General features: G+C 52.1%; 1 protein-coding gene across 10 annotated transcripts in view; it reads right to left on the bottom strand.

Moving 5' to 3' along the window:
• The window catches only part of FGFR2 (fibroblast growth factor receptor 2), a 102160-nt gene extending 80792 nt beyond the window's left edge, over window positions 1-21368 (bottom strand). For 6 of the 10 annotated variants that reach the window (XM_046026655.1, XM_046026654.1, XM_046026652.1 and 3 more), the window contains exons 1-2: window positions 21027-21368; window positions 16775-17069 (exon numbers count right to left, since the gene is read on the bottom strand). In XM_046026655.1, the coding sequence (XP_045882611.1) occupies window positions 16775-16943 (169 nt within the window). In that variant the 5' untranslated portion in view covers window positions 16944-17069; window positions 21027-21368. The remainder of the gene's footprint in view (window positions 1-16774; window positions 17070-21026) is intronic. The other 4 variants (XM_046026650.1, XM_046026646.1, XM_046026645.1 and 1 more) reach the window with 1 other exon arrangement.
• Window positions 21369-24111: the final 2743 nt, after the last annotated feature.

Consider the following 24111-nt stretch of genomic DNA (forward strand, 5'->3'; position numbering starts at 1 on the left):
ATGAACCCTCGGAGTGACACAGCACTGATGTCACTGGCCGCGGGCCGTGGGTGCTGACCTCCGGGTAAACAAGCCGAGGGAAGCAAATCCTGGCTGACTGTGCCCAGCGGCCTGGGAAGGGTGGGGGGACACCCCAAGGAAGTCAGCAAAGGGCCGTGACTTCCACGCCTTCACCGTGCCTGTTCCTCGTAACTCGTCAGTGTCACCAGCAGGGCTGCCCGGGGACAACCGAAGCGGGGTGGGCGTTTGGAACAGTAAGCTATTTCAGGTAACGCTTTATGTTGCCAAACCAGCCATAGCAGCAATTCAGACTGTCACTTTTTATAACGTTTGCCTATAAACTTTCCCGTGTGGTTTTTGAAATGGCGCCCAAGTGCAAACAGAGAACAGATGGGAAGCCCGCGCCTCGCCCCGTCCAATCGCTTGCGGAGCGTGGACCACAGATTTAAACTGTTCTAGGCGAACAAAGCAGCTTATGCCAGCAGGACGACGACGTCACACCGCACAGAGTCAGCCTCTGCTGGGGTTTCCTCGGGACGGTGGCGTTTCACGAGCCGAGATGATCACAGCTAAGAAACAGGAACCCCGGCTTCGAGGATGCAGCGGGGAGAACTGGGGAAACAGATCCCCCACCCCCGACCCCCGGGTGTGGACCTGGAGCGGAGGCCTGGCGGGTGGCAGGGTGCGGGGACAAACCGGCGCCCCTCGGCACAGCTCGGGGCTCCCACGGGAACTGTCGCACCAGCCCCGGGGGCAGGAGTAGTAAAACAGCCTGGGTTTCCTGGTGCCCTCCCAGATACGGCACCGCCCCGTACAAGAGAAATAAACATCACCGCCGCGCGGCTGCCAGCGTCTGGACAGAAGCAGCCACAGAACGAAGCTGCGGATGTCACTGCGAAGTCACAGTGCCACACATGGCAGGAAGTGGGGGCGGATCCCGTCCGCTCCGGTAAGCCTCGACTCGCCCTCCTGGTCTCGGAGACGACCTGAAGCCGCCACGCCGTGGCCCGGGTATGAAGTTTTAACTGGCCGGTACCCAACCTTTTGTCCACGGGAATGGACCACAACCCCCCTCGTCTCGCACAGGACTCCTGAAGCTTGTTCACAAGCGGGACTGGAGGCCGTCGGGACAGTGGAGACCTGGGCATCACGGCCCACTTTCCTGTAACCTTCAGAGGCTGACGGCACCAGATCGGCCCGCCTGGCACCAACACTCCCCACCGGGAAGACACAAAGGCACCGGGGTCCCCTCCCCGAGTGACATCAGAAACGACCACCCCCATGGGCCCTACTACGGGGGCTCTCCAGACACACAGCCGGTGAACGCGGCGGCGGCAGACCTGGCTGTTTCGGCTGAGACATCCTCCAAGCTTCCCCTCTGCAAGATCAGACTTGGAGAAGACGAAAAGCCTGACATCAAACGGAGACCTTATAAGGCATGGGTACTACTTGTTCTTTAAGAGGCAGGGGGGAGAGGCAAATAGGCCGCCCGGCACCAAGACGAAAGCTCCCTCCCTCGAGAAATGCTGCCAGCAGAAAAACGGGGGACACGCAGAAGTCAAAGCGATGGAACGCAGATACGTAACCAGGCTAAAAGGCTGCGGATTTCTCTTTCCGACCAGTTGTCGGGGTGTCTTATAGACACACGTCAGCGCTGAAAACGCCCCTTGTCGGTTCCACGGGGCCCGTAACAACGGCTAATAGCTTCCTCTGCCACAGTAGCTCGCCTGTTCCAGAAACTCTGGACTGGCTCACATGCCTCATGATCAGATGGGTTAATGGCATATGGTCCCAATCTGGTAACCATTAAAAATTATATATTTAGGCACACCCCTCATATAATTTCGGTCTATCGCTGGGAACCATGGCCAACAGCTTTCCAAGTTCGAAAAGAAATGATGCTGTTGCCCATGAGAAAAACTGGAGACACCGCCAAGTGCCGAGGAAGGCCCATCTAAGGAGTCATTACTATCTCCCAAGACTTAGACCCAACGTGGAAATATTCGCTCCCTGTCTTACTGTATCTCCTCCCTCTTTTGATCCTGACGTTCCAGGATGTTAACCATCACGTTCTCCAAAAGGGAGAGAGGGGGACACCAAAAGGAAGGTTTACTCCCTGGTCACGACACATGCATCGAACCCTCATGTTCAGGACAGCAGAATTTCCACCGGACCCCCAGGACACAGGCACCACCAGCCCCCTCTGCCTCAAGTCCTCAGGAGCTCTGCCTGAGTGAGAACCTCCAAAGTCAGCCCCCTCTGCTCAAAAAGCATATCCCAAACAAGCCATTAGATTATCTGAAGCAGAAACCAGCCCCACAAATTCTGTCACAGTAGCCCACAGCCCCGGTCCGGTATACAACGAGGAGTCCACGCTCTCAGCCGCCCGAGCCCCCTGCCTTCTGGAAACACACTTGCCAGACACGGGAGGAAGGGGCACGTCTCAAGATCTTCAGGGCTTCCTTAGACACACTGCCGGTGTCCCTGCCGGCTGACCCAGACTCCCGGGAACTCTCTCCCCACAGGAAGGCTTCATACTCACTGTATCGGGAAGGGAACTGGGGGCCGGGGGACGGAGCTTCACAGGAGGTAAAGGAAGGAGGGAATGATCGGGATTTGCTGGACCTTTATCAACACAATCTTTAAGATCAGGAGTGGCCTTGAGGAGGCGTTGCCTCTAAAATCAACACATCATCTCGGGTTCTGAAAACCTCATCAGCCCCCAAAATGTTTCCAGCCCCCACCCCCGTCCTCACTACGGCACAGCCCTCTTCCTCATATAAAGGGGTTAAGCCACCTTCCTAATCAGATACTCCTTGGACTCCCACAGCTGGTCCCCGATGCCCTTCCTGGTGCCCTGGCATTCAGGCTCTGATCCCATCTCGGTCTCCGCCCCAGTGACTCTACGGAAAAGGACACGCTGGAGATAGGAACACACTGAGAACAGACCCAAGTCCCAATCTGCCACTTAAAACCTGTGCGCCCGGAAACAAACCTCTCAGCTTTTGTCATCACTTCCTGTCTCCTCACCTGCAAACCAGGAACAGAGTAAAACAGAGAGCGGGCGGAAAGCATCGAGCTTGGGCCGGTCCTCCGCAGAAACAGGAATGGATGCGCCAGCAGGAAGACAGACCTTCCAGCCGAAACTCGGCTCCTCGGCAGCAGCAGACAAAGCACGGGAGAAAGGAAAGTCACCTAACCCGATGTTCTCAGCATGGAAGGATGGGGACGTAACATAGCAGAGGGGATCCTCCTATCATATTCTGGGTGCCCCTAACACGTGGTTCAGTGTTATTCGTCTACAGTGTCATTCTTTTTTTAAAAAGAAGATTTTATTTATTTGACAGACAGAGATCACAAGTAGGCAGAGAGGCAGGCAGAGACAGAGGAAGGGAAGCAGTCTCTCCGCAGAGCAGAGAGCCCGATGTGGGGCTCGATCCCAGAACCCTGGGATCATGACCTGAGCCGAAGGCAGAGGCTTTAACCCACTGAGCCACCCAGGCGCCCCCATAGTGTCATTCTGGTTTCTGCTTGTGCGCATGTGTGAGTTCCTAACTACAGAGCCCCGCGGTGTTCCTGGCTTCCCGGGACCTCCCCCTCCTTCCACACACCCTGTGTCTGCGAATAGGTGCCAAACCCCACCCCGGCTCTGGGGCTCCCTGCCCTCTGTTCCCCTCCATCTCGGCAGTTCTTCCCACCCGCTCCAGGTCAATGCCGCTCAACTCCCTGCTCTCGGGCTCCCATTTCCAGCTGCCCGGCTACAGAGGTGCCACCCAAAACCAGCACCAGCCCTTTCGGAATCACCCCGCAACATGACTCAAGCTCCAAGTCCGCCCTAAAGCCCGGCTTCTCCCTCCTGCCTCCCATCCGACCGGGCCCCGCACCTGCACCCTGGCCAATTCCCTCTGAAACGGCTCTGAAAAGAGAGCAAGGACAAGACCTCATGTGCAGGTTCACGGCAAGACCCCCACCTTTTCTCCAGAAGACCTCTACGAGGCCCCCAACCCACCGCCACAGTCCGCCCGAGCAAGCTTCTGAAAAGCAAATCTGACCCTGACTTAAAAAAAAAAAAAAAAAGAAAAGAAAAGAAAAAAAGGGCAAAGACCACTCCCCACTCTGACAGGGAAAACCCCAAAGAACATCACTCACATTAAGGCCTTGGTTGCTCCCGGCCCCAGATCCCTCTCCACCTTCTCCCTCACACCCTAGACTTGTCTGTTCTCATGGGCACTCATTCCTCTACCTGGAAACCCTGTCCCACTGCTCTGCCTGGCAAACTCCTATTCAGGCTTCAAAGCCCAGCTCAGGTATCATCTCTGTGAAAATTGCTGATTCCCATCAACACAGCCCACGCTGCTCTCATCTCCAAGGCACTACAGCCTCTGTCTCTGCACCTCCTACATACACAGCCGAGTACAGTCCGCTCCCCCGCCGGCCCGCCCTCTTCAACTGACCTTCTTCAAGAGGGGATCATCACGGCGCTTCTCAGACTTTATTTTGCATAAAGACCACCTGGACAGTTTATTAAAACACAGCTCCTCGGGGAGTGGGGGTCTGAGAATCTGAATTTCCCACACGTTCCCAGATCATGGTCATGCGGCTGGTCCAGGGCCCACACTGGAAGAACTTCAGCACCAGTATCCAAGGGTAAGAGTCTGAGACCTGGTTTTGCTGTGATCAACCCTCACTGACGTGGGCAGCCCCTTCCCATGGCCGAGCCTGAGTCCTGGTTTATAGAACAGGAAAAACACCTCCAGGCTAGCCTGCTGCTGGTCAAGGTCACCGTGAGGACAAACCAGGACGCTGCCTAGGAAGGCCTTTGTAAACCCTGAAGGGGGTGGGGGGCACATCTGAGAAAAAGTGCCCCTTACCCCAGCTCCAGCCAGGACGGACCTGGGCTCCTACCTGTGGGTTGTAGCTTGATCCTACCAGAGCCGATTTTCTTTTTCCCCAACCACAGGGGAACCTTGATTTGCATCCCTCTGACTTTAGGACAGGGTTTTCTTACAAGTGCGCCGATCTGTCACATTGCATTTATGTAAGTTACCTAAGTGGGGGTTTCTGGAATGTTGGTAAATGGAACTAAACGTCCTGCGAGTGTTGTTACCAACACTGATGACACCTGTTTGATGACTTCAGTGAGGGAAGAGGCCTGTGGCTTATTAAAATAGCATCTACTGTTCATCCATCCCACAAATCAGGGGTCCCTGATATTTATATGTGGGGAACAGAAACCCCAGCAGAGTTCCCTTAACAGGATGCCTTATCACACAACCCCACAGCATGCCAGAAGTAACCCTGAACACCAAACCCCTGGGGCACAGGGCCCAACCCATGCCCTGCACATCCCCCAAGCTTGAGGGGCCAGGCTACAGCAAGGGGGAAACTGGCCTGCTTTCCAGAGACCACGTCCCACGGCCAGCCTTCCGACTACAGGCCAGAAGCAAGTTTTCAGGGGCCGCAAGTCACCTTTCCATACTTAGTGTTACTGCTGCTCTGGGACCAGATCACCCCCGCCCCCGACAGGGACATACTCAAGTGGGCACATCTGCCTGACAAGCCCCTGAAAGGTCAGATCACATCCAGATCCTCTGTGACATTTTCCCCCAGCCCATCCTGCAGTAAGAACTTTCACAACCAGTGAAATGGTGCCCCCAGGGACAAAAGAAAAGGGAAAGGGGGCAGGCTAAGAGTTACTCCTCGAGGGCAAGCCGCCTCCCGCGCTTCAACTCGGGGCCCTTTGCCACACCAATCGCAAGTTGACTTAAAGGGCTGGACCTCTCTCCTCTCAGCAGGACCCCGGCTCCAACACTTGTTCAGAGTCTGCAGCTGTGTCCCAGGACTGGTCCCCCGCCCCAACCCAGCAGCATCCCGGCCATTTACAAGTGAAGGGACAGCAGCTGGATACTGGGAAACAGATGGCCCTCCTCATTTGAATGGGTTTGATCTAGCAACACAGGCCTCGGCAAGTTCAGGCCGCCGACAGAAATCACGTTCAGGCTGAAGGCACAGATTCATAGCCTGAGGGGTCCTTAGCAAGCAGCTGGGTAGGAATGACCTCTCGGAGAGGTTTCCTAAAGTCAGAGGGGGCAGGGAGCCTCTGCAGTGGGTGGGGCACGTCCCCAGGCGGCTTTGCCCCTCAAGCCAAGAAAGGCAGGACCGGGAGAGGGAGGTCCAACGGGGAGGGGGGGGGCACTTTTCTCCAGTGATTTACAGAGAAAAGGAAAGTCTCCCTTGGGCCATCCTGTGCCCCAGGACTGAAACCACATTCATTCAGGAAATTCCAAATTAAGAAAGGTGCCACCGGGGTTAAACCCTAACCTTTCTCCTAGGCCCTAAGCCACGTCTTTGCATAGACAAAAAACCTTCCCGAAAACAAACTCAAGAGACCCTGCTTCTCTAGACAGAGCCCCTTGCAAAACCCACCAGAACATCTCCTCTTGGAAGGGGCGGTGCTGGGCCCCCAAGCATCCTGGCTTGCTGTGGATGCTTGCGGCCTGGGAAGCTGCCTAGTCAGGAGTAGCCAGAAAAATCCTCAGCATGGCCCACAGACCTCCCAGCCCACTTCTCTAGCCTCACACAGGCCCCCGGCCCCTGTCACTGCAGCACCCTGGTCTCCTGCCTCCCTGTGAGGCCGCCAGGCGGCTTCTTCAGAGCACCTGCACCCTGCAAGGGGACGAGCGCCTCACTTCCGTAGCTCTGTGATAAAGGTCCGTGACTGCCCGCTCAGCAGCACTTGAGGCTGTTTTTGGCTTGATATGCCATCCTTCCAGAGCCGAGGACATAGTAGGGTTTCAAAAACCATACCTGGGGGAACAAAGTCAAAGTCGATGGCACTGCAGTGAGGAGAGCGTGCCGACGGTCGGCTGTCTCTGCCGAGCTCTCCAAGTGGTCACCCCACCAGGGCCGCGAGGCTTAGAGGGAAAGTGCAGGGTCTCCTCGGGCCAACACCTTCTGTCGGGCACCGAGCGCCCCCTTCTCAACGCCCGCGACCCCTGGGCGTGCATTCTGCAGTCACCATCCAAGTTCCGTGCAGAGCCCCGCAGACTAAACCAGCCCCGATTCACCTCCAGGACCAGCAGCTCCGCTCAGAAATTACTTTTAACCACCCAGCATGAACTCTGTTTGCTTACAAAATGCTCTACTCCCCAGCCTCTTCCTCCCCTTGGGACGCCCCTCCTGGTGTAGGTGTAGGTATTGTTCTGACCTTTCACTCTTTAATATTTTTTCCTTCCCCACTATTTTTTTTTCTTCCCTGGTCTCTGACATCATGAAGGCCAGGTATTTGTCATTTCTACGGCATCTGTCATTGCCATGACCACAGGTGGCAGGAGCCCCAGGTACACTGGTCTGTGCGGGTGGGTCTTGACCCCACGGAAACTCAGAGGAAAAGCTTGACATGCTATCAGAGTGACAACCAACAAGGCAAAGATTTCGTAGTGCCAGAGCAAAGTGCCAGAAAATGGGCAAATACCAGGCCAGCCTGCCCTACCTGCCTAAACACCTGCCAGGTGACTTAGCCTGGGTCACTAACTGGGACTCACGGCATCTCCCTACTAAGTAGAAGGGTTAGCTCCTTACTAATATGCTACATACCACCAAAGGCCATTCTAGAAGAATCACAAAGGGGTAATTCTTGGAGTGGTTTTATTGCCCATGACTTTTCTTCATATAGCTTTAGGAAAATAGGTGTGGATTCGTGGGGAAGAGACAGAATCACCCAGCAGCATCCTTACGTGTTTAAGAGTCCAATGACAGATTTAGGAAAGAATGAGGGGCCGGCACAGTATTCCACAAAATACCCTCCCACTCAGGAAAGAGAAGGAAACAACTGATAAATCTTTGTCATACCAATAAATTCACCCAAACGCCAGGGCCAACGCTAACTGTGAGGTCTTGGAGGAAACATTCCATCTCCAAGAGTCTCAGCCAAGAGTCTCCTCCATAAAATAGGACAGTGCGTAACACCTGGGGTCAGCTGGGTCGTTAAGACTGGAGGTGGCAGGAGAATGGAACCGGAGGAAGGTGGTCATAAGGGACAAACTTCTAGTTTTACATAAACAAGGACTAGCCAGTAGGATGGCTACAATTACCACAGCTATCTCCTGTACGGGACCGTTGTTGAGGGAATAGATCCTAACAGCTCTCATCACAAGGAAAACCATACATATATATTTATATTTGCATCTATAGGAGATAATGGATATTAAAGTTACTACGATAATCATTCATAATATAAGTAAGTCAAATCATCATGCTATATACCCTACACTTACGCAGTGCTCTATGCCCATCGTATCTCAACTAATGGGGGAGGGGAAAGGCTAAAGATAATACAGGTCAAGGTATGTAGCACCATGTCTAACCCATGGCGGGCACTTAATAAATGGTAATGAGCTCCTGGTACCATCTTTGTCCTCATCTTCTCAAGGAATAGGCTAAAGAATATGACCCCACCCACCTGTCTTGACCCTTCCCCCTCTCACCTCCACTGGTCCTATCAAGTGACCCCACGAGGGTATACCATGCGAAGGACTGCTCAGTACCTTGCCTTCAGTTGTGTGTGTCCCCTCACAATTTCCCTCCCTTCCCTAAATTCGGGAAGCCTAACTACTTGGGCCCCAGGGAAAGCCCAGCAGGCTGCCCAGGGGAAATCACTAGGGTAAACTTGTCCGGGATGTCCACAACATACGACGGCCCAGACAAAAGCAGAGCCTGCTACACCCCCACCCCGCTCCTAATCCCCCTACCCCCCAGTCTCCATCATTCTTCACAGGGCCTGATGACAACCCTTTGGAAGCCTCCAACAAAAAAAAAAGAAAAACTCTTTCCTTGCCCAAATATACGGCTCTCCACGAAGTGCGTGTCCCACCATGACTGCAGAGCTGCGACCCGTTTCTTCAATGGGGAAAAACAGGTCAACCCCGAACCATCTGGACTACAACCAGCAAGGCGACCAGAGCACACTCCTGAAGTCCAGACTCAGAAAAACCCCATGAAAATAAAAAGGGTTGGATAGCCCAGAGCCTAGAGCACCCCTTCTATTTTAATTAATGTAAATGCCTCTCATCAGAAGATTTATCATTATACGTGGTAGGATAAATATACCCGAAATACTGGTTTTAAATCCTCTATCAAGGCGCCTGAGTGGCTCAGTGGGATGTTAACTATCTGACTCTTGGTCTCGACTCAGGTCATGATCTCAGGGTCATGAGATCAATCCCCACATCCGGGTCCATGCTGGGCAAGAAGCTTGCTTAAGATTCTCTCCCTCCACCCCACCCCACCCCCCCCACCCCCGCCCGAGTTAAAAAAAAATTTTTTTTGAAAAATGTTTAAAAATCCTTTATCAGATTTTTACATAGACAGGAAGTAGGGATGGGTAGGGAGAAAAGTAGCATTTACTGAGAACCTCTCCTAGGCCAAGAACTCCAGTAAGGGCTCTACCTCCATTTGCATTTAATCTTCATATTACCCCCTTCACGGAGATATTATCAGCCCCATTTTAGATAAAGGCAGGCTCAGAGAGATTATCTATCTTATCCAAGGTCACAGCACCAGAAGACAGGAGAGTGATTCAAGTCTGACTTGCCTAACTCCCAAGGCTAAGTTCCTTCTGTCTGTCTCCAGAAAACACAACACATGCCATTCAGTATTTCATTCGTTTCTATGGGGAGAAAAAAGATGAAAAATTTAAGCTAATTTTAGAGGGGCTTTTTGGTCTTTAAAGATTTGAGTGATATTAACTTTGAAACATTAAGAACATTTAGGATCCAAATTCAATTATACACCTACCTGCCTTCAGCTAAGAATGCAACGTGTTTTGGCGGAAACCCAGAAAGCTTTGGCGAACAAAGAGGAGGCCCTTAAACACAGCCAGCCACACTCCTATGAGGCAATCTCACCATCAACTGAGAATCTGAAGCTTCGGGGTTTTCAAAAAAGGCTAAATCCAAAACTTGTCACTGCAATAACCCTTATTTTCACTCTAAGGTCCCTCCCCACTCTGCTCCGCACCCAACAGGCCAAGATGGCCTTCCTGATGTCTACGTATTCTTAAAGCATGACACCTGCTGGAAAACCTTAACAGTGAACAGTCATGTGAAAAGAGAGACCCTAGTACCACAAAGAAGGAGTTCTCGTGTTAGAAAATAAATATGACAATTCATACAGGGTTTCTTGGTGTTAGAGCTCAGGACTGAGTTTCCTTCTTTCCAGGGAACGTGATACATAAGTCAAACAAATAAATACGTACCTTGTCCTCATTCCTGAATATATCAAGAACTTTCCTATAAGCTGGCTTCTGACCTCCTCATAAAACATATTCACTGTAACCTGAAATTTCATATATGTATTCCACTCGTACAGGACTTAGAATTTACCGTTCTTTAGCTGAACAAGGGGTTAAAGGAAAGAATATGCCACAGCTTAGGTCCCTGACTCAGTACAAAAGAATCTGAAATTTACAATATTCCCATGAAGTGGCAAAAATCCAGAATGGGGTGTAATTACTTATGTATTCCAAAGTGGAATAAATGACAACAGTTCACACCCAACATCTTACAACTCCGTCATGGTGCAAGTTTCCCAAAACAAGATCACCGAAAACCTACAGCATGCCCATTTTACATAACGTATGCTCTTCAAGGGCAGCCACAGTCTGTCCTGAGAATTAAATATCCTTTTGCATGAATATAGAAGGGGTAAAAGCTTGAAGTTACATAAATGAAGCCCAGTGAAACCCATTTTGGGTTCTCTATCATGCCCTGTTAAAAGGGGTAGTCACAAGGGCGCCTGAGTAGCTCAGTGGGTTAGGCCTCTGCCTTCCGCTCAGGTCATGGTCTCAGGGTGCTGTGATTGGGCCCCGCGTTGGGTTCTCTGCTCAGCATGGAGCCTGCTTCCCCCCCTCTCTCTCTGCCTGCCTCTCTGCCCACCTGTGATCTCTCTATCAAATAAGTAAATAAAACCTTTAAAGGGGGGGGGGTAGTCACAGATCAGAGCAAGGAAGGGGTAAAGAAAAGGGAAAAAAAAAACCACTTGGGAAAAGTGTAACCTTTGTTCATTCCAGAAGGCATCTCCAAGACACACAGGATCATTACAGTAAAGTGGCCAACAGCTTGTTCAACCAGACTCATTAAAGAGCCTGGCTCAGGCTCCCTTCCCTACCTCCTTCTTTACACATTCCCTAATTCAAGAAGGCCAGAGCTAAACCAGCTGGGTCACTCCAGGTTACCTGGGTAAGCAGAAGGAAGAGGCCATTTTGTGGAGACTCTACAGCAGCCAGAAAGCCTCAAGCCTCCACAGGAAGATAAAACAGTTGCCCCAAAATGGAACACAAGTTCTACCTAGCTTTAAAATCTCATGTCCAGGGCCCTTCGTGGGCTCAGTCTGTAGAGCATGTGACTCTTGATCTCAGTGTCATGAATCCAAGCCCTACGATGAGAATAGAGCTTACATAGGAAAATAATAAAATAAATAAAAATACTAAAATCTCAAGTCCAAGAGCCTCTAACAAGTCCAAGCTGTGTTCTTAGGCATTTGCTCATCTTGGATACATTGAAAACCCTGAAGCTTCAGATTCTCAGTTGATGGTGAGATTGCCTCATAGGAGTGTGGCTGGCTGTGTTTAAGGGCCCCCTCACCCCCCTTCAGCTAAGACCAAAGGTTCAGCCCCTACTTCAGGCTCACTGTTCAGCCGCATACAGCCTCGAACACAGTCACCATCAGTTAAAAGAAACCCACTGAAAAGGCAGGTCAGAGGCCTTGAGGCAAAAGCATGGTGAGCAGCTTCAAGCCATGCCATTAAAGCTGAAACACAGGCACCACTAAACCTCACTAAGTGGACACCACAAATGGATAAAAAAAACATACAGAGCCATGGGACGCTCAGGTCATGATCCCAGGGTCCTGGGATCGAGTCCCACATCGGGCTCCCTGCTCAGCAGGGAGCCTGCTTCTCCCCTACCTGCCGTCCCCCCCTGCTTGTGTTCACTCTCTGACAAATAAATAAAATCATAATGAAAAAACAAAACAAAACAAAAACCCTAGGCTAAAGTCAACCCTCCTCAAGGAAAACAAATAAGAAAAATCACAGGAATTTCCATACAGCAGCAGAAAACCACCCTGCATTGGAATCATTTGTGGGATCACCTGAAAAACGTCCCCAAATAGTTTCGGAGTTGCCTACCGAGCCAAGTCACCATGCTAGGACTCCAGTCAGGACCAGGTAAGGTAGCACACCAGTTTTACTTCCTACCTGGGGCCAAAACCTGATTTCCCACATTCTCCCTGAAAGACTAAAATCAGACAGCGTCCGCGGAGATGGAAAATCAGGCCAGACTGTGCGGAGAAAGGGTGGTAACCTTTTAACAATTACCTGGATAAGTCAACACCCAAACAGACGTCAGGCTGCAAGGCCACTGGACACATTTTAGGGAGAATATGAACACGGAACAGGACTCTTCCTGCCTCAACACTACCCTGCGGATTGCGTAAATGTGTAATTCTTCCTTCGGTCTCATACTGGAAACATCTCCCACTAGATTGCTCTGGTTATCTGAATTCTCACCCTCAGCTGGGTCAGAAGGACTTGGAAAGAACCGCTTCTGGCTCCTCGTGGGGGAGTTCATCCCATAGTAGGTACTCAAAGTGTTCTGACTGGTTAGAATAAACAGGCAGAACACACACACACACACACACACACACACACACACACACACACACGCTGACTTTGGATCAGAGGGAGTGAGTATGGAAACTCAGCTTGCCAAATTGTCGCTCTCAAAGTAGTATTAAGCATAGTTCTCTGTGTCTGAATTGTGAAATACTTTATATACTAATAAACAGTGTGTACTTCATTGTGTATTTAACTGCATAAGCCTGCATTTGGTTTAACTGACCCAGAGTTAAGTCCTTGTTCCTGAGCTAACTCTCCAGTTCCAGTCAACTCTTAAATATTAACACTTGTATTGAGGAACAAAGACGCAGATAATACAAAACAGAGGATTATTTTAAATCATTCACTCTGGGTATGCGGATACATTCTTTTTTTTTCTCTTCTCTTAACTTGCAATTAAATGCGAGTGGCTGGTGTTGTGGCATTTGCAATACTTCTAAAAAAGAACTTAAACCACGCCGGGAAAATCTGAACTTCGAAAGTTCCCCATGTGCGTCCTGCGCTCACCCGCTCTGCTACTGAGTTTTGGACCAACTCACATGGGTCCAGGACAGCATCACCTCTCAGAAAGTGGCCAGAAAAAACTGGTTTAAAAAAAAAAAAAAGAAAGAAAGAAAAGAAAACTACATTCTGCCCAGGTTGTTGCTCTCCAGAATCACACTTTTTGGAGGGTGGGAAAGTAATTAGGGGTTTGGGGTTGGAAAAGCCCTTTTATTTTAGCTCCCACTGGGCTGGTGTAAACAAAGATACCATTAATGTCAACAATGACTTCATTAACCAGAGTAGGTGACAAGAACTCGAAAGAGTCACCCCGGGATAATCAAGCTTGACTCTACTTTAAAGAATGGGAATATTAATCAACAGAACAGCACTTGGCATTGAGGACTGCCCCCCTCCTTGCATCAATAACTGAATTTATAGCCTTCAGCCATTCCTCCACAACAATGAATGACCAACTGGAAATATTCTTTTTTAATCAGGGATATTAACTAAGATCTCCTAGAGAGTATTTGCTTCTCAAGTCAGCTGAGTAGATCCAACCCTACTGTTTGTTATTACTTCATCGTGTCCAGAAGACAAATGGGCAATAGGATACGATGATAAAGGATCATGTCGTACAAAGCAGAGAAGACTGAAAAAGGACCCTCCAGTCTTAGGGCTCAGGCTCCTTCCTGGAACTTACTTGCATTTTTCCCTGGGTGCGTTTTCCTCCAGGCCAGCCCAACAGACCTCATCTAATCTCAGCCTCCAAATTAACAAACCAGAAAGTTTTCCAAGGTGGGGTCTGGGGCAATAAAAGGTTAAGGTTAAACTTACTAACCAAAGCTATAGTTACACTAACCACAGGGGACAGGCTGGGACTGGCACACACTACTTCATTCGTCATCCCTCCTTCCCTCCCACCTCCCCTCCTTCCCCCAAATTCGGCAGGAGGACCATGGCCTAAACTGGAGCTTTCCCAGTCAGTCCACTGGCTTCCAGCTAACTCCTTTCTCATCCAGAATTAGATGACCTTCCTAATGACCTCTGACCCCAAACCAAAGCTACCTGCAATGTAAGAACTCAAATCGGTTGCCGACATGGTACGGACAGACCAGGACAGACCAGGGCGGCCCAGACGCTCCAGAAAGCAAACACAGCTGCCTGGAGTCACAAAGGGCCTTCTTCATGACAGAGCGACTTTCTTCCCAACTGTCCCCAAGAGCCTCCACGTTTCCTGACACTGTGGCAACTGGCAGGGCCAGCCCACACAGGACAGGGTAGACATGTGAGCCCATCTCACGGGCAACAAGGAGGCTGACAAGTCCTGGGTCCCCCGGAGACACCAGGCCACACGCTGACCACTCTCTGCTCCCAGGGATGCTGAAATCTCCTGGTGACCTCTTAACGTAAGGAACCAGAAGCCTCCTGAGGATGTTAATATACACAACATTAATGAAGACCTTTCAAGGTCACCTTATCAAACCATGGGAGGACAGGAAGGAAAACGGGGGGGGGGGGGTTCGCATGCTTTTGCAAAGCCAGTCCTCTGCGGGTCTGCACCTTCCATTTAAAACATCTCACAACCCTAGACACAAACTTCACAGAAGCTATGAGCCCAGAAAAATGCATGAAACAACTTTAGCAAAGTATTTCCTATAATTTGGGGGATTTGGCGAACCACCCCACCCCCAACCCCCAAGAGCAGCCCCAGATCCCAGGTTGGGAAGACCTGCTTTCAACAATACTCCCATTGTTGGAGACAAATTTTTACACAAAGAACCACTGGGGGCACTTTATCGCTGTCCATGGTTTCTGCCCCTCTCTACCCCACCTCTTTCTTCCTGCATATTTTAAACTTTCCTTAGTAATTAAGGAGGAGAAAAGAAGTCCCCAGGACCATTTTACACTTTCTGCTGAGATAAACTCCCAAGAATATGCTGCCCTGAGAGTAGAAATGAAAAAAGACAGTTTCTTCCTAACCTGGGCCATTCCAGGCACATCGGGTAGGAGGAAATCCTGGCTCAGCTACCTGGCTGCACGCTGAGCCTCGCACTCAAGGGAGAACCAGCAATTAGGAAACACATCGATTTTAATTATTAGCAAAATTAAAGAAGTACAGCCCTGACTTTCAGAAACCAGGACCCTTTTTTCTCCCTTTAAGCCCCGCAGAAATGTATTGCCTTTGCAAATCACACTTGTGCTTACGTCCCAGCACAGGTCACAAGGAGGCTGTCCCCTCATCACCTCAGCTAGAGCCTGTAAGTGCCACAGACACAAACTCTTGCCAGACTCCCCTTCCCTGAGAAGCTACTGTGACGTCACCGCACCTGTTCTCACGAGGCCTCTGTGCCTCTGTGGGAGACACAGCACCGGCCTCCCTCTGGCCAGAGCACAACTGCTCTGGGTAAAATCAGGGCCGTTTTAGAAAAGCCGTTGCCCTTTCCTATCCCTTCATGACCCACGCATGGGGTCCCACTGGGAGCCCCTCTCTCAGTGCGGTCACCTTGGGCAAGAATGCAGCCCTCCTTCCCGTGTTGTCCTGACCAGGCTCTCTGACCTCGGCCAGCCTGTGGCCCCGGGTGCTTTTCCAGAACAGCTGAACTGACCCCAGACCACTCGGGAGCACGGCAGGCCCCCAAAGCGAAGCAAGCACCAGGTGGGCTCTCAGCAAACAGGTTCATTAAGTGGCGATGAGTGCTGGGATCTGCCATTTTATTCTCGGATTACCACTCGAAAAATAACTCAGCTACCAACATTCCTGGCTGATGACAGATTTCAATGCCACCCCAAGTGGAGGCTTGGCTACTGTCGTCTCGGAAGGACCGGGGAAAGAGGTTCCAGACCTGCCCAGCTGAGTAATTCACCCCCATTTAGTGTTCGCAACTGGCTTTCTGACTTTAGAATTCAATTTCCAAAGCTGGAACGCCAGTGTGTGGCACGGTCCCCCTGGAAGTTGTCACAGATGTGGGAGACACCCAGGTACCGTCACTTACAAATGTACCTCAAACAGAATTTGCAGCTTCTGTGACGTATTGCTTAGGTATTAGGAATTACAGTGGCTTTACAAAAAAAAAAAAAAAAAAGTAAACCATCAAGTATCTCTGTGAGCTCCAGAAGCTTTTTTTTCTCCTTAGACAATGAAAATAAAATGTCAGCATTGCAGATATTGGCAATTTCCCTTTGCGGCTCCTTTTGTCAGAAAATAGCCAATTCTTTACATCATAAGGAAGACTCTCCCTCCAGTAAGACTGCTCCTGCCAGGAAGGCTCTCGATGGCATTCACCTAGAGGCTCCCCTCCCACAGCTCCCCCCGGGGAAGTGGAAGAAGGTGAAGGGCCAGCTGCCTTCCTCACCCAGCGCAGGAAAACGAGCGCACACACCAAGAAGCCACCAAACTGGACCGTTCTAACCACAGCGCCACAGCAAGGAAGCGTCTCCCGCAATCTCGGACTTTGGGGGAGGTGGGAGTTGCCAATCTCAGACCTGCCAGGGAGCAGAGAGCTCATGCTTCTTGCTCTTAAAGATTCACAACGCAGGCCTTGACCTCAGGGCCGCTTCCCCAGACACATCCCCAAACAAACTTGGTGACCTGAAGGGTGAGAGGGAACAACTTACCTTCCGGCTCTAATGTGGTATCCTCCACCAGATTGAAGGAGGGCCGGGCCAGGGACAAGGTTGCCATGGTGACCGCGACCAGGCAGCCGAAGCGGGCCCAGCTGACCATGGCTGCGGCGGTGCCAATCCCCCGTCCTCTTCCATATCTCCATGTGGACGTCACTCCCATCTGCACACGTCGCCTGCGAGCATGGACTGCCAGCAACGCCTCCAGCCTGCAGTGGGCTCCGGAGCCGAGGTGCTCCCGCAGCCGCCGCTGCCGGTCTGGCCGCGGCTCCCGCAGCTGCTGCAGCCTCTAGGGGAGACAGAGTCGGCCAGTCAGTGAAATCCTCGCCAGTGCCAACGGGTGCAAACCCAAGTGGGCTACAACAGTTTCTCAGCCTCTTCGAACGGGCGCCAGCAGTTCCACGGCATTATCTGCAAACACCTGGCACGCACGCCTCAGGGTCCCTGGTGCTCCCGCCAGACCGGTGCCCCGGGAGCCGTGTCGGGCCGATTGGAAGAAAGTATATTTTTAAAGAAACGGAGATGAAGGAGTAGCTCCAGGACACAGCTCCCTCGGCCACTCCGGTTAGGCAAGGCGCACTCTCTTCTGCCATCCACAGCCCTCAAAACGCAGAAGCAACGTGACCTTAGTTTCAAGGGCAACTACAAAAGCAAGTTAACCAATGCTCGGGTTGGCGGAACCCGCCTTGTTAACTTCTCTTAGGCCAGCGAGGCTTCAGACAGCTGGACGGTGGAGGCGTCTGCGTGCAGACTTTCTGCTGGGGCTGCAGCAGCGCGGCTGACCGCACGCACCCTCCCTGTAGCGCTGGACCAGAAAGGAGACCAGCAAAAGAAAGGGAACCCCAGGAAGGCGACCAGAAAGCCCCCCCAGTTTACACTTGTCAGGATTCATTTTCCAATACGGAAATGTATTTCAATCTTTCACCAAGCAGCCACTTACGGGAGAATGAACGGAGCCACCAATACGTTCAAAGCCTGAATCCCACTCCATTCCAACTATGGGCAACCCCCGCCCCGTAACTGTCTTCAGCCCACTCGGGGGTGTGCGTGACGGAAGGGAGGGGATGCGAAGGCAGGTGTTTATTAAGGTCGAAGGTGATATGCAAATTCCTGCCCTGGTATGTGATGAGGCCAATAACTTCCAATAGGCTAATCTATTACTTAAGACTTCAAAAATTACAGAGGGTGCTGCACTCACTGGTCTGTGCACCCATGTGACCCAAAAGCAAAGAGAATTGTCCAAGCTTAACTATTCCAAATAACTTTAAGTGCATTCATTATCCTCCATGACTAAGTGCAGAACCGAAATATACAAACTTGAGAAAATTTGAAACAATCACAGATTGGGTGAAACAAACGAACCTCACTTTAAAGGGGGGAGGGGGTGTGTGTAAGGGTGAGAACTCTAATACAAAAATCTCCAAAACCTGGGTTTTGGGCAGGCCAACTCCATGTTTCCAAATTCCAAATTCTGCCGTGTAAGACTTCAACATTGCCTGAGCCTCTCCAAAGCTACATCAGAAAAACTGTTCCTGCTAGCCTTGACTAAGGATTAAAATGGGAAAAGAGAATGCTGCACTAGTTCCTGGGAAGGAAAAAAGAAAACCTCTGCTTCAAAAGAAAGCACGTATGAAACGGTGTGATTCAGAGCAAAAGCAAGAAAAGCGTGTGCCTGTGAGCACACCCTCTATTTTCTGCTTGCTTGAAGGATGTTTTTTCCCCCCTCAATTTTCTTTCCTCTTGAAGTTAAGAGCCTCAAAAGATAACTCCGTATCTATTTCTACATACGTGTGGGAGGAAAGTACACAAGCATTCTCATTGATTTACTAAGCATTTCCAGAATGCATGGGAATGTTCTGCCTCTGATACAACTTCATTAAACAATCTTAAATCCTAGCAGGAGATTTCATCCTGGGCTGCTTCCCTGGCCTCATCACACACCTGTCCCGGCCCAGAAGGGCCTCCTTTGCTCCAAGCAGAGAAAACGGGCCAGTGACCTAAACCAGCTAAAGCTCACACCATTCATTCATCCCATCAGCTTGCAGGAGAAACTTGAATTTTAGCCATTACCAGCTCAAGGCCCCAGGCCGCTCCCTGCCCAAATCTCTGGAAGGCGGAGGCCTAAGGCCGCAGGTCTGCACAGCTCCTCACCAGAGTGGCCACAAGTGTGGAGGGACCTCCTAGGCAGGATAATTAGGTCCCGAGGCTCGGTGTTGGGAACACAGGCCCAGCAGGCTGCTGGCGGCCACAATCCCGGCTTCCTGCCTTCAATACCATAATCCTTCCTGGAGTCTGAGCCTCAGTGAAAGCCCCGGCGTGTTTATTTTTCCCCTTGAAAGGGAACTCTCTTCTCAGCCTGGGCCCGGGGAGGAGTTGTCACCCTCCCTATGATGGACGGCTCTCCGTGGCCACCCGCCCCCCTGGTCCGTTTTCACCTGGACACAAGCCTGCCCCCATAGACAGGCAACGTGACAAGCAACGGAGCCTGGCTGGCGAGTGGCCCCTATGCCAGGTTCGTGCTGGGCTCAATTAACCAAAATATTCCCCAACCCCCCCTACACTCCAAGAAGACAAACCAACACAGTCCTACCTTAAGGACCTTCTATCACTGAGCGCTTATCTGTCCTCTGCCGGCTAACCCATGCTGCGCACTTGGGTGCTTTGTTTCTGGTGGATTCTACATCAGGAAAGTCAACAGTGCCAGGCAAGGTTGGGATGCCTGGGTCCCCCCAGGGGGCAGACCTATCTGTGAGCTCAAAGCCTCCCCACTGTTCTCCTTGTCTTCTGAGCTGAGTAATGGAGGGAGCTATCAGGGGTCAAATCTGGGAGGGTGAGGGAAGGGGGGATGGAGAAGAGGTTCTTCAACATACAGAAATCTCAAAAAAAAAAAAAAAAAAAAAAAAACACAAAATACAGGCTGATCGAGGACGACAATCCATGCCCTGGTTAATGCTAGCAAGCCAGTGAGAACTTGCCGCAGCTTTGGGGAACTCCTGAACACCACCAGCCCCTGTTCCATTGTAGCATTTCTTTCATTTGCTTGCCTGGAATATCCTGTTTTTCTCCCCCTTCTTGGGGCGCTAAAGAGCTCAGAGAAATCTGCATTTTAATTGACATTCCAGGGAGAGGTAGAGGGGCGCCTGATTGCTTTTCTATTCAAACTAAACAGGCTTTTCAGATGAAAATGAGTCGCGGCCAGTGGAAGATTTACAGGGATTTGGGACCAGGGGGACAATGGGGTTTTAAATGTTGATAGCGTTTCACACCAAACACATAATGGGTGCCCCGAGTGTGAAAGCAGGTTTGCTTTTAAGGGCAGGTTTTATTGAATTGGGCCGGAGGAAGGCAGGCCCGGAGAAGGGTCTGGCGGGAGCGGGGCTTCGAAGGGAGCGGCGGTGACTCGGCGCGCCAGGCCGGGACCCCTGAGCCTGGCCCTGTGGCCGCGAGGGTGGGAGCCAGCGCCTCGCAGGGTCCTCGGCTGACTCCCCGGCGCGGCCCCGGCGCTGAAAGAATGAGCGCGCAAGTTAGAACTCGCCGGCGCTTTCGACACCCCCGAGCTGCTGCCGGCGGAGCAGGCGGCGAGCTAGAAAAGTCGGTCCAGTTCGCCCCCTAGCCCCAGGCGCGGGGCGCTCCCTCCAGCACGGACGGCGGCCGCGGGAGAGGGGCGCCGGTTACTGAAACCGGGGAACCCCAGCGGCCTACCCGCCCAAGGTGCCACCCCCCGAGCACAGCCAGCCCTATATGGAGAGGTCGCCAGTCCCATCCAGCGGCTCCCTCCCGGGGAACGGTCTCCACCCGCCCACCCCGGCCAGGATGGGACAGGCGAGCGCTCCCCAGACCCCGGAATGAGGCATCCCCACGATGCCCCTCCGAACCCCGGACCCGCGGGGCCGATCCACCAGCGAGGTGGCCCCGCCACTCGCCTGACCGCCCTGGGGTCGGAAGATCGCGCCGACCGGTGGAACGGCGCCGGCCGGAGTTTGACAGGGAGGGGGTGTCAGTGCCAAAGGCAGACGTCAGCATCTGGATGGGGTGTAAGTAGAGGCAGACCTTCCCGAGGGGCCGCGGTCAGCACCCGGCTCCCCCATCACCTACGCAGCCAAAGAGGAAGGAGGGGGAAGAGGCTCCACGGTGCCAGTCCCCCGCGCCCTCCGCTCGGGGGACGGTGCACCCGGCGTCCCGGGCTCCCGCGGCGCCAGCTTCCCCGGCGGGCGAAGCTCCCCGAGGCACCCGACGCGGCGATTACCTTGAATGGCAACGCTCCTCGGCCGCCGGTCTGTCCCCGCGCCCGGCGCGAGTCGGGATGCAGCAAGCGACGAACTCGGGGGAAACTCCGAAACCGAGCGGTCCTCGGGTCCTGCCTGCGCCCAGGCTCCGAGGCTTCAGGCGCAGCCCAGGCTGCGGAGGAGCGCGGGCATGACGCCCGCCGGCTGCCCTCGGGTTTGGGGAGCGAGAGGAAGAAAGGACTCAGGCTCGGCGTCTCCTCCCCCAAACTTTGCTCGCAACTTGCGAACGCTCGGGGCGCCCTGGAAAGCCGCGGCCTCGGGGCGCCCGGGCCCCGCCAGCCCGGGAAGCAGTCGCCGCGCCGGGCCAGCTACGCCGCGCGCAGACCCCGCGGCGCCCGAGCTTTGTGGCGGCCGCGCTCGCTCGCTCGCCCGCTCCGCACCCGCCGCCCGCCCGCTCGGCTCTCCGCGGCGCTCTCCGCCGCCGCCGCCGCCGCCGCCGCCCCCTCCCCGCGGGTCACGCCCCCGCTGAAACCCGAGCCGTTTCCTGGACGGCGGCGCCCGCTCTGCCAATCAGCGCCGCGCGCCCGGCCGCCCCGACTCGGCGCGGCTCCCGACGCCCGCGAGCCGCCCGAGACCGCGGCCACCGCCGGCCCCGAGAGGTGCGGCGACGGCCTCGCCCCGCGCCACCGCCCCCTCCTTCCCTGGGGACCCAGACCTACGGCGCGCCGGCTGATCGCGTCGCGTTGTTTTAGTTCAAGGCAGAAAACAAATGACGACCTGCCTGCCTGCCAGCCCTGAAGCGTCTGCACGGTGGGGGCGGCGGGGGCGGGGCGGGGGGGGGGTTGGTTAATGCAACTGAAACTTGTGGACGAGAAGGTCTGCAGGACATTGCACTTCTCTGTCCTGCAAAGCAACAGCGGTGAGGGAAGAAACCAGCATCTCTGGAGGTCCTCCTCCGGGCAGGACACGCCGAGCAGGTTATTCTTCCTCGGCCCCAACGCCCGGCAGAAAGTCCTAGTCCCACTTTCTGCTAAGGAAACCCGAGCAGAGAGGTTAAGTCATTGGCCCAGGGCCGCACAGCCGCTTATGGGCACAGCCTGACTTTGAATCCGGCCTCCCCTCCAGAAAATCAAAAACGGCAACGACAAAGAAAAAAAAAAAAGTGTTGTTTAGTAATATATATCTGGAGTAATCCAAAGAAATTAGAAAGATTCTAAAGACGACTCTGCTATAAATAGCTGTGTGGCCTTGAGCAAAGCAGTTCCAACTCCTGAATCTCAGATTCTTCAACCGCAAAATCAGATTCTTCAACTAAATGCCAGGCTGCACCTGATTTAAGTTCATATTTTCCATTTACCTTTCTCTGGAGGCTGTGGCAATGGGGTAATTTATTTTTTAATACACTTTCTCTCCTCCCCACTCATCCAGCTCCTAAGCTTTTGTGCTTAAGTCCAAGACAATATAGATAAAAACCTTAATTATTATTCTTTAGAAAAGGTCATTAAACCCCGAAGTGCTTCAGAATGCTTTTGAGGCCTGAAGGTAGATGGAGTAGTGAGTACAAAACTGACCAGGAAAATCGACTTTTCCAGCATTGAGAAATGCAGTTGCTCCTGGGTCACCAACGTAGCACACTTCAATAACATTTACGAAAAAAAAAAATTTTTTTTTGAAGGTGCCACACATCATGAGAAAATAATTTTCTTCACGATACATCACAGAAAACTTTCATGAAATGACTCACATGCTGGGAGTATCCAATCCATTGACATGCTTCAGGCAAATGGCTGTGAAATTCTATTTTGGAAATCTGACAGCAAAAAGAAGAGATTCTCAACCAAAATTATGGGTCCAAGTGCTGGCGTATGGTTTTGGTCAAGTCTTTTCACCTGGATCGGTCCAGAGGTCTTTTCATGAACTGACATCTTACTAGTCCGCTCACACCCCTGGATAGTTCTGAACACACCAATACCTTTTTCAAGTTGTCAGACCTGGGGTCACAAAAAGAGACGGGGCTGAATGTCTGCCTGCTCAGGCCCTGGCACTTAACATCTTTATATTCCCCACCAATGGGACTCAAGTGTCTCAGGACAGATTCCCTTCCCGTCCTGCAACATATCCATCAGCCATTGAAAATGCTGTTAACACATTCTCACAGAAATTGCTGGTGCAGGAAGCCATCGTCCCTAACCCCAATCATCAATAGCTTCACACACACTGAATAAAAAGGCAGGTTTCCGCTGAAAATGACAAATCAGAACACCTACTTTCCTGCAGTTTGCAGAATTTATTCTTTCTGGGGATGAAAAGACATCCGTCCATCACAAGACCCTTATTCCCTTAAGAGTTTTCCCATTTTTAAGGGAGCAAAAGGCCCACAGGCCCACAGCAGCAACCTCCTTCAGTTTTGAGAGAAGCAAAAGCATGTTTGGAATTTTTTTTTTTTTTAACGAAAACCAATTCTGTCATCATATTTAGGCTTCCAGTGATCTCAGAAGGTCTAGGAAAGCTTTCACACCAGTGAGGCTTCTGAATGAGAAAGTAATCTCTGGACAGTTTTTTTTTCTCTTCCCTCTTCAAGTGGCTGGAACCCCTTTTGTCAATGGCCTCCCGTGAATGGTGTTGCTAATAACCCTATTAATGAGCTTCCCCGGCCGAGTGTGAATAGGTAAATAAGCCCCAATCTGTTGAGGTTCAGGGCCAAGGGCAGAAAAGCCAGTGAGAACTAAAGGTGACAATTTGCACTGAACTACAACGCCAGCACCAGGTTTCTGCTGAAAGAACGCCAGACAAGGCCACATTCACCACCCCTCCGCCCCCCACTGGCGTCCCTTTTCTTCACAATTTGCCCCCCTTTACAAAATGTCTTGAGTAGCCACCTTTTTTTTTTCCCAAAAGCCCTCGAGACGCCCTTCCTTCTTTCACTCTAGTAATGATACATCAATGGAAGGAAGAAAAATGAGGACACCAGAACTCCGATGCCCCATGACTTTCAAGAGACAAATTGTGTCGCTAGCCCATCGGTTATGAGAGGGGAGGAGAGGGGAAGGGAAGGAAGGAGAGGGGAAGGGAGGGGAGCGGTCGAAGGGGTGGGAGCCCTTGCAG

Source organism: Meles meles, chromosome 13 (genome assembly GCF_922984935.1).
Source record: "Meles meles chromosome 13, mMelMel3.1 paternal haplotype, whole genome shotgun sequence".
Taxonomy (NCBI): Eukaryota; Metazoa; Chordata; class Mammalia; order Carnivora; family Mustelidae; genus Meles; species Meles meles.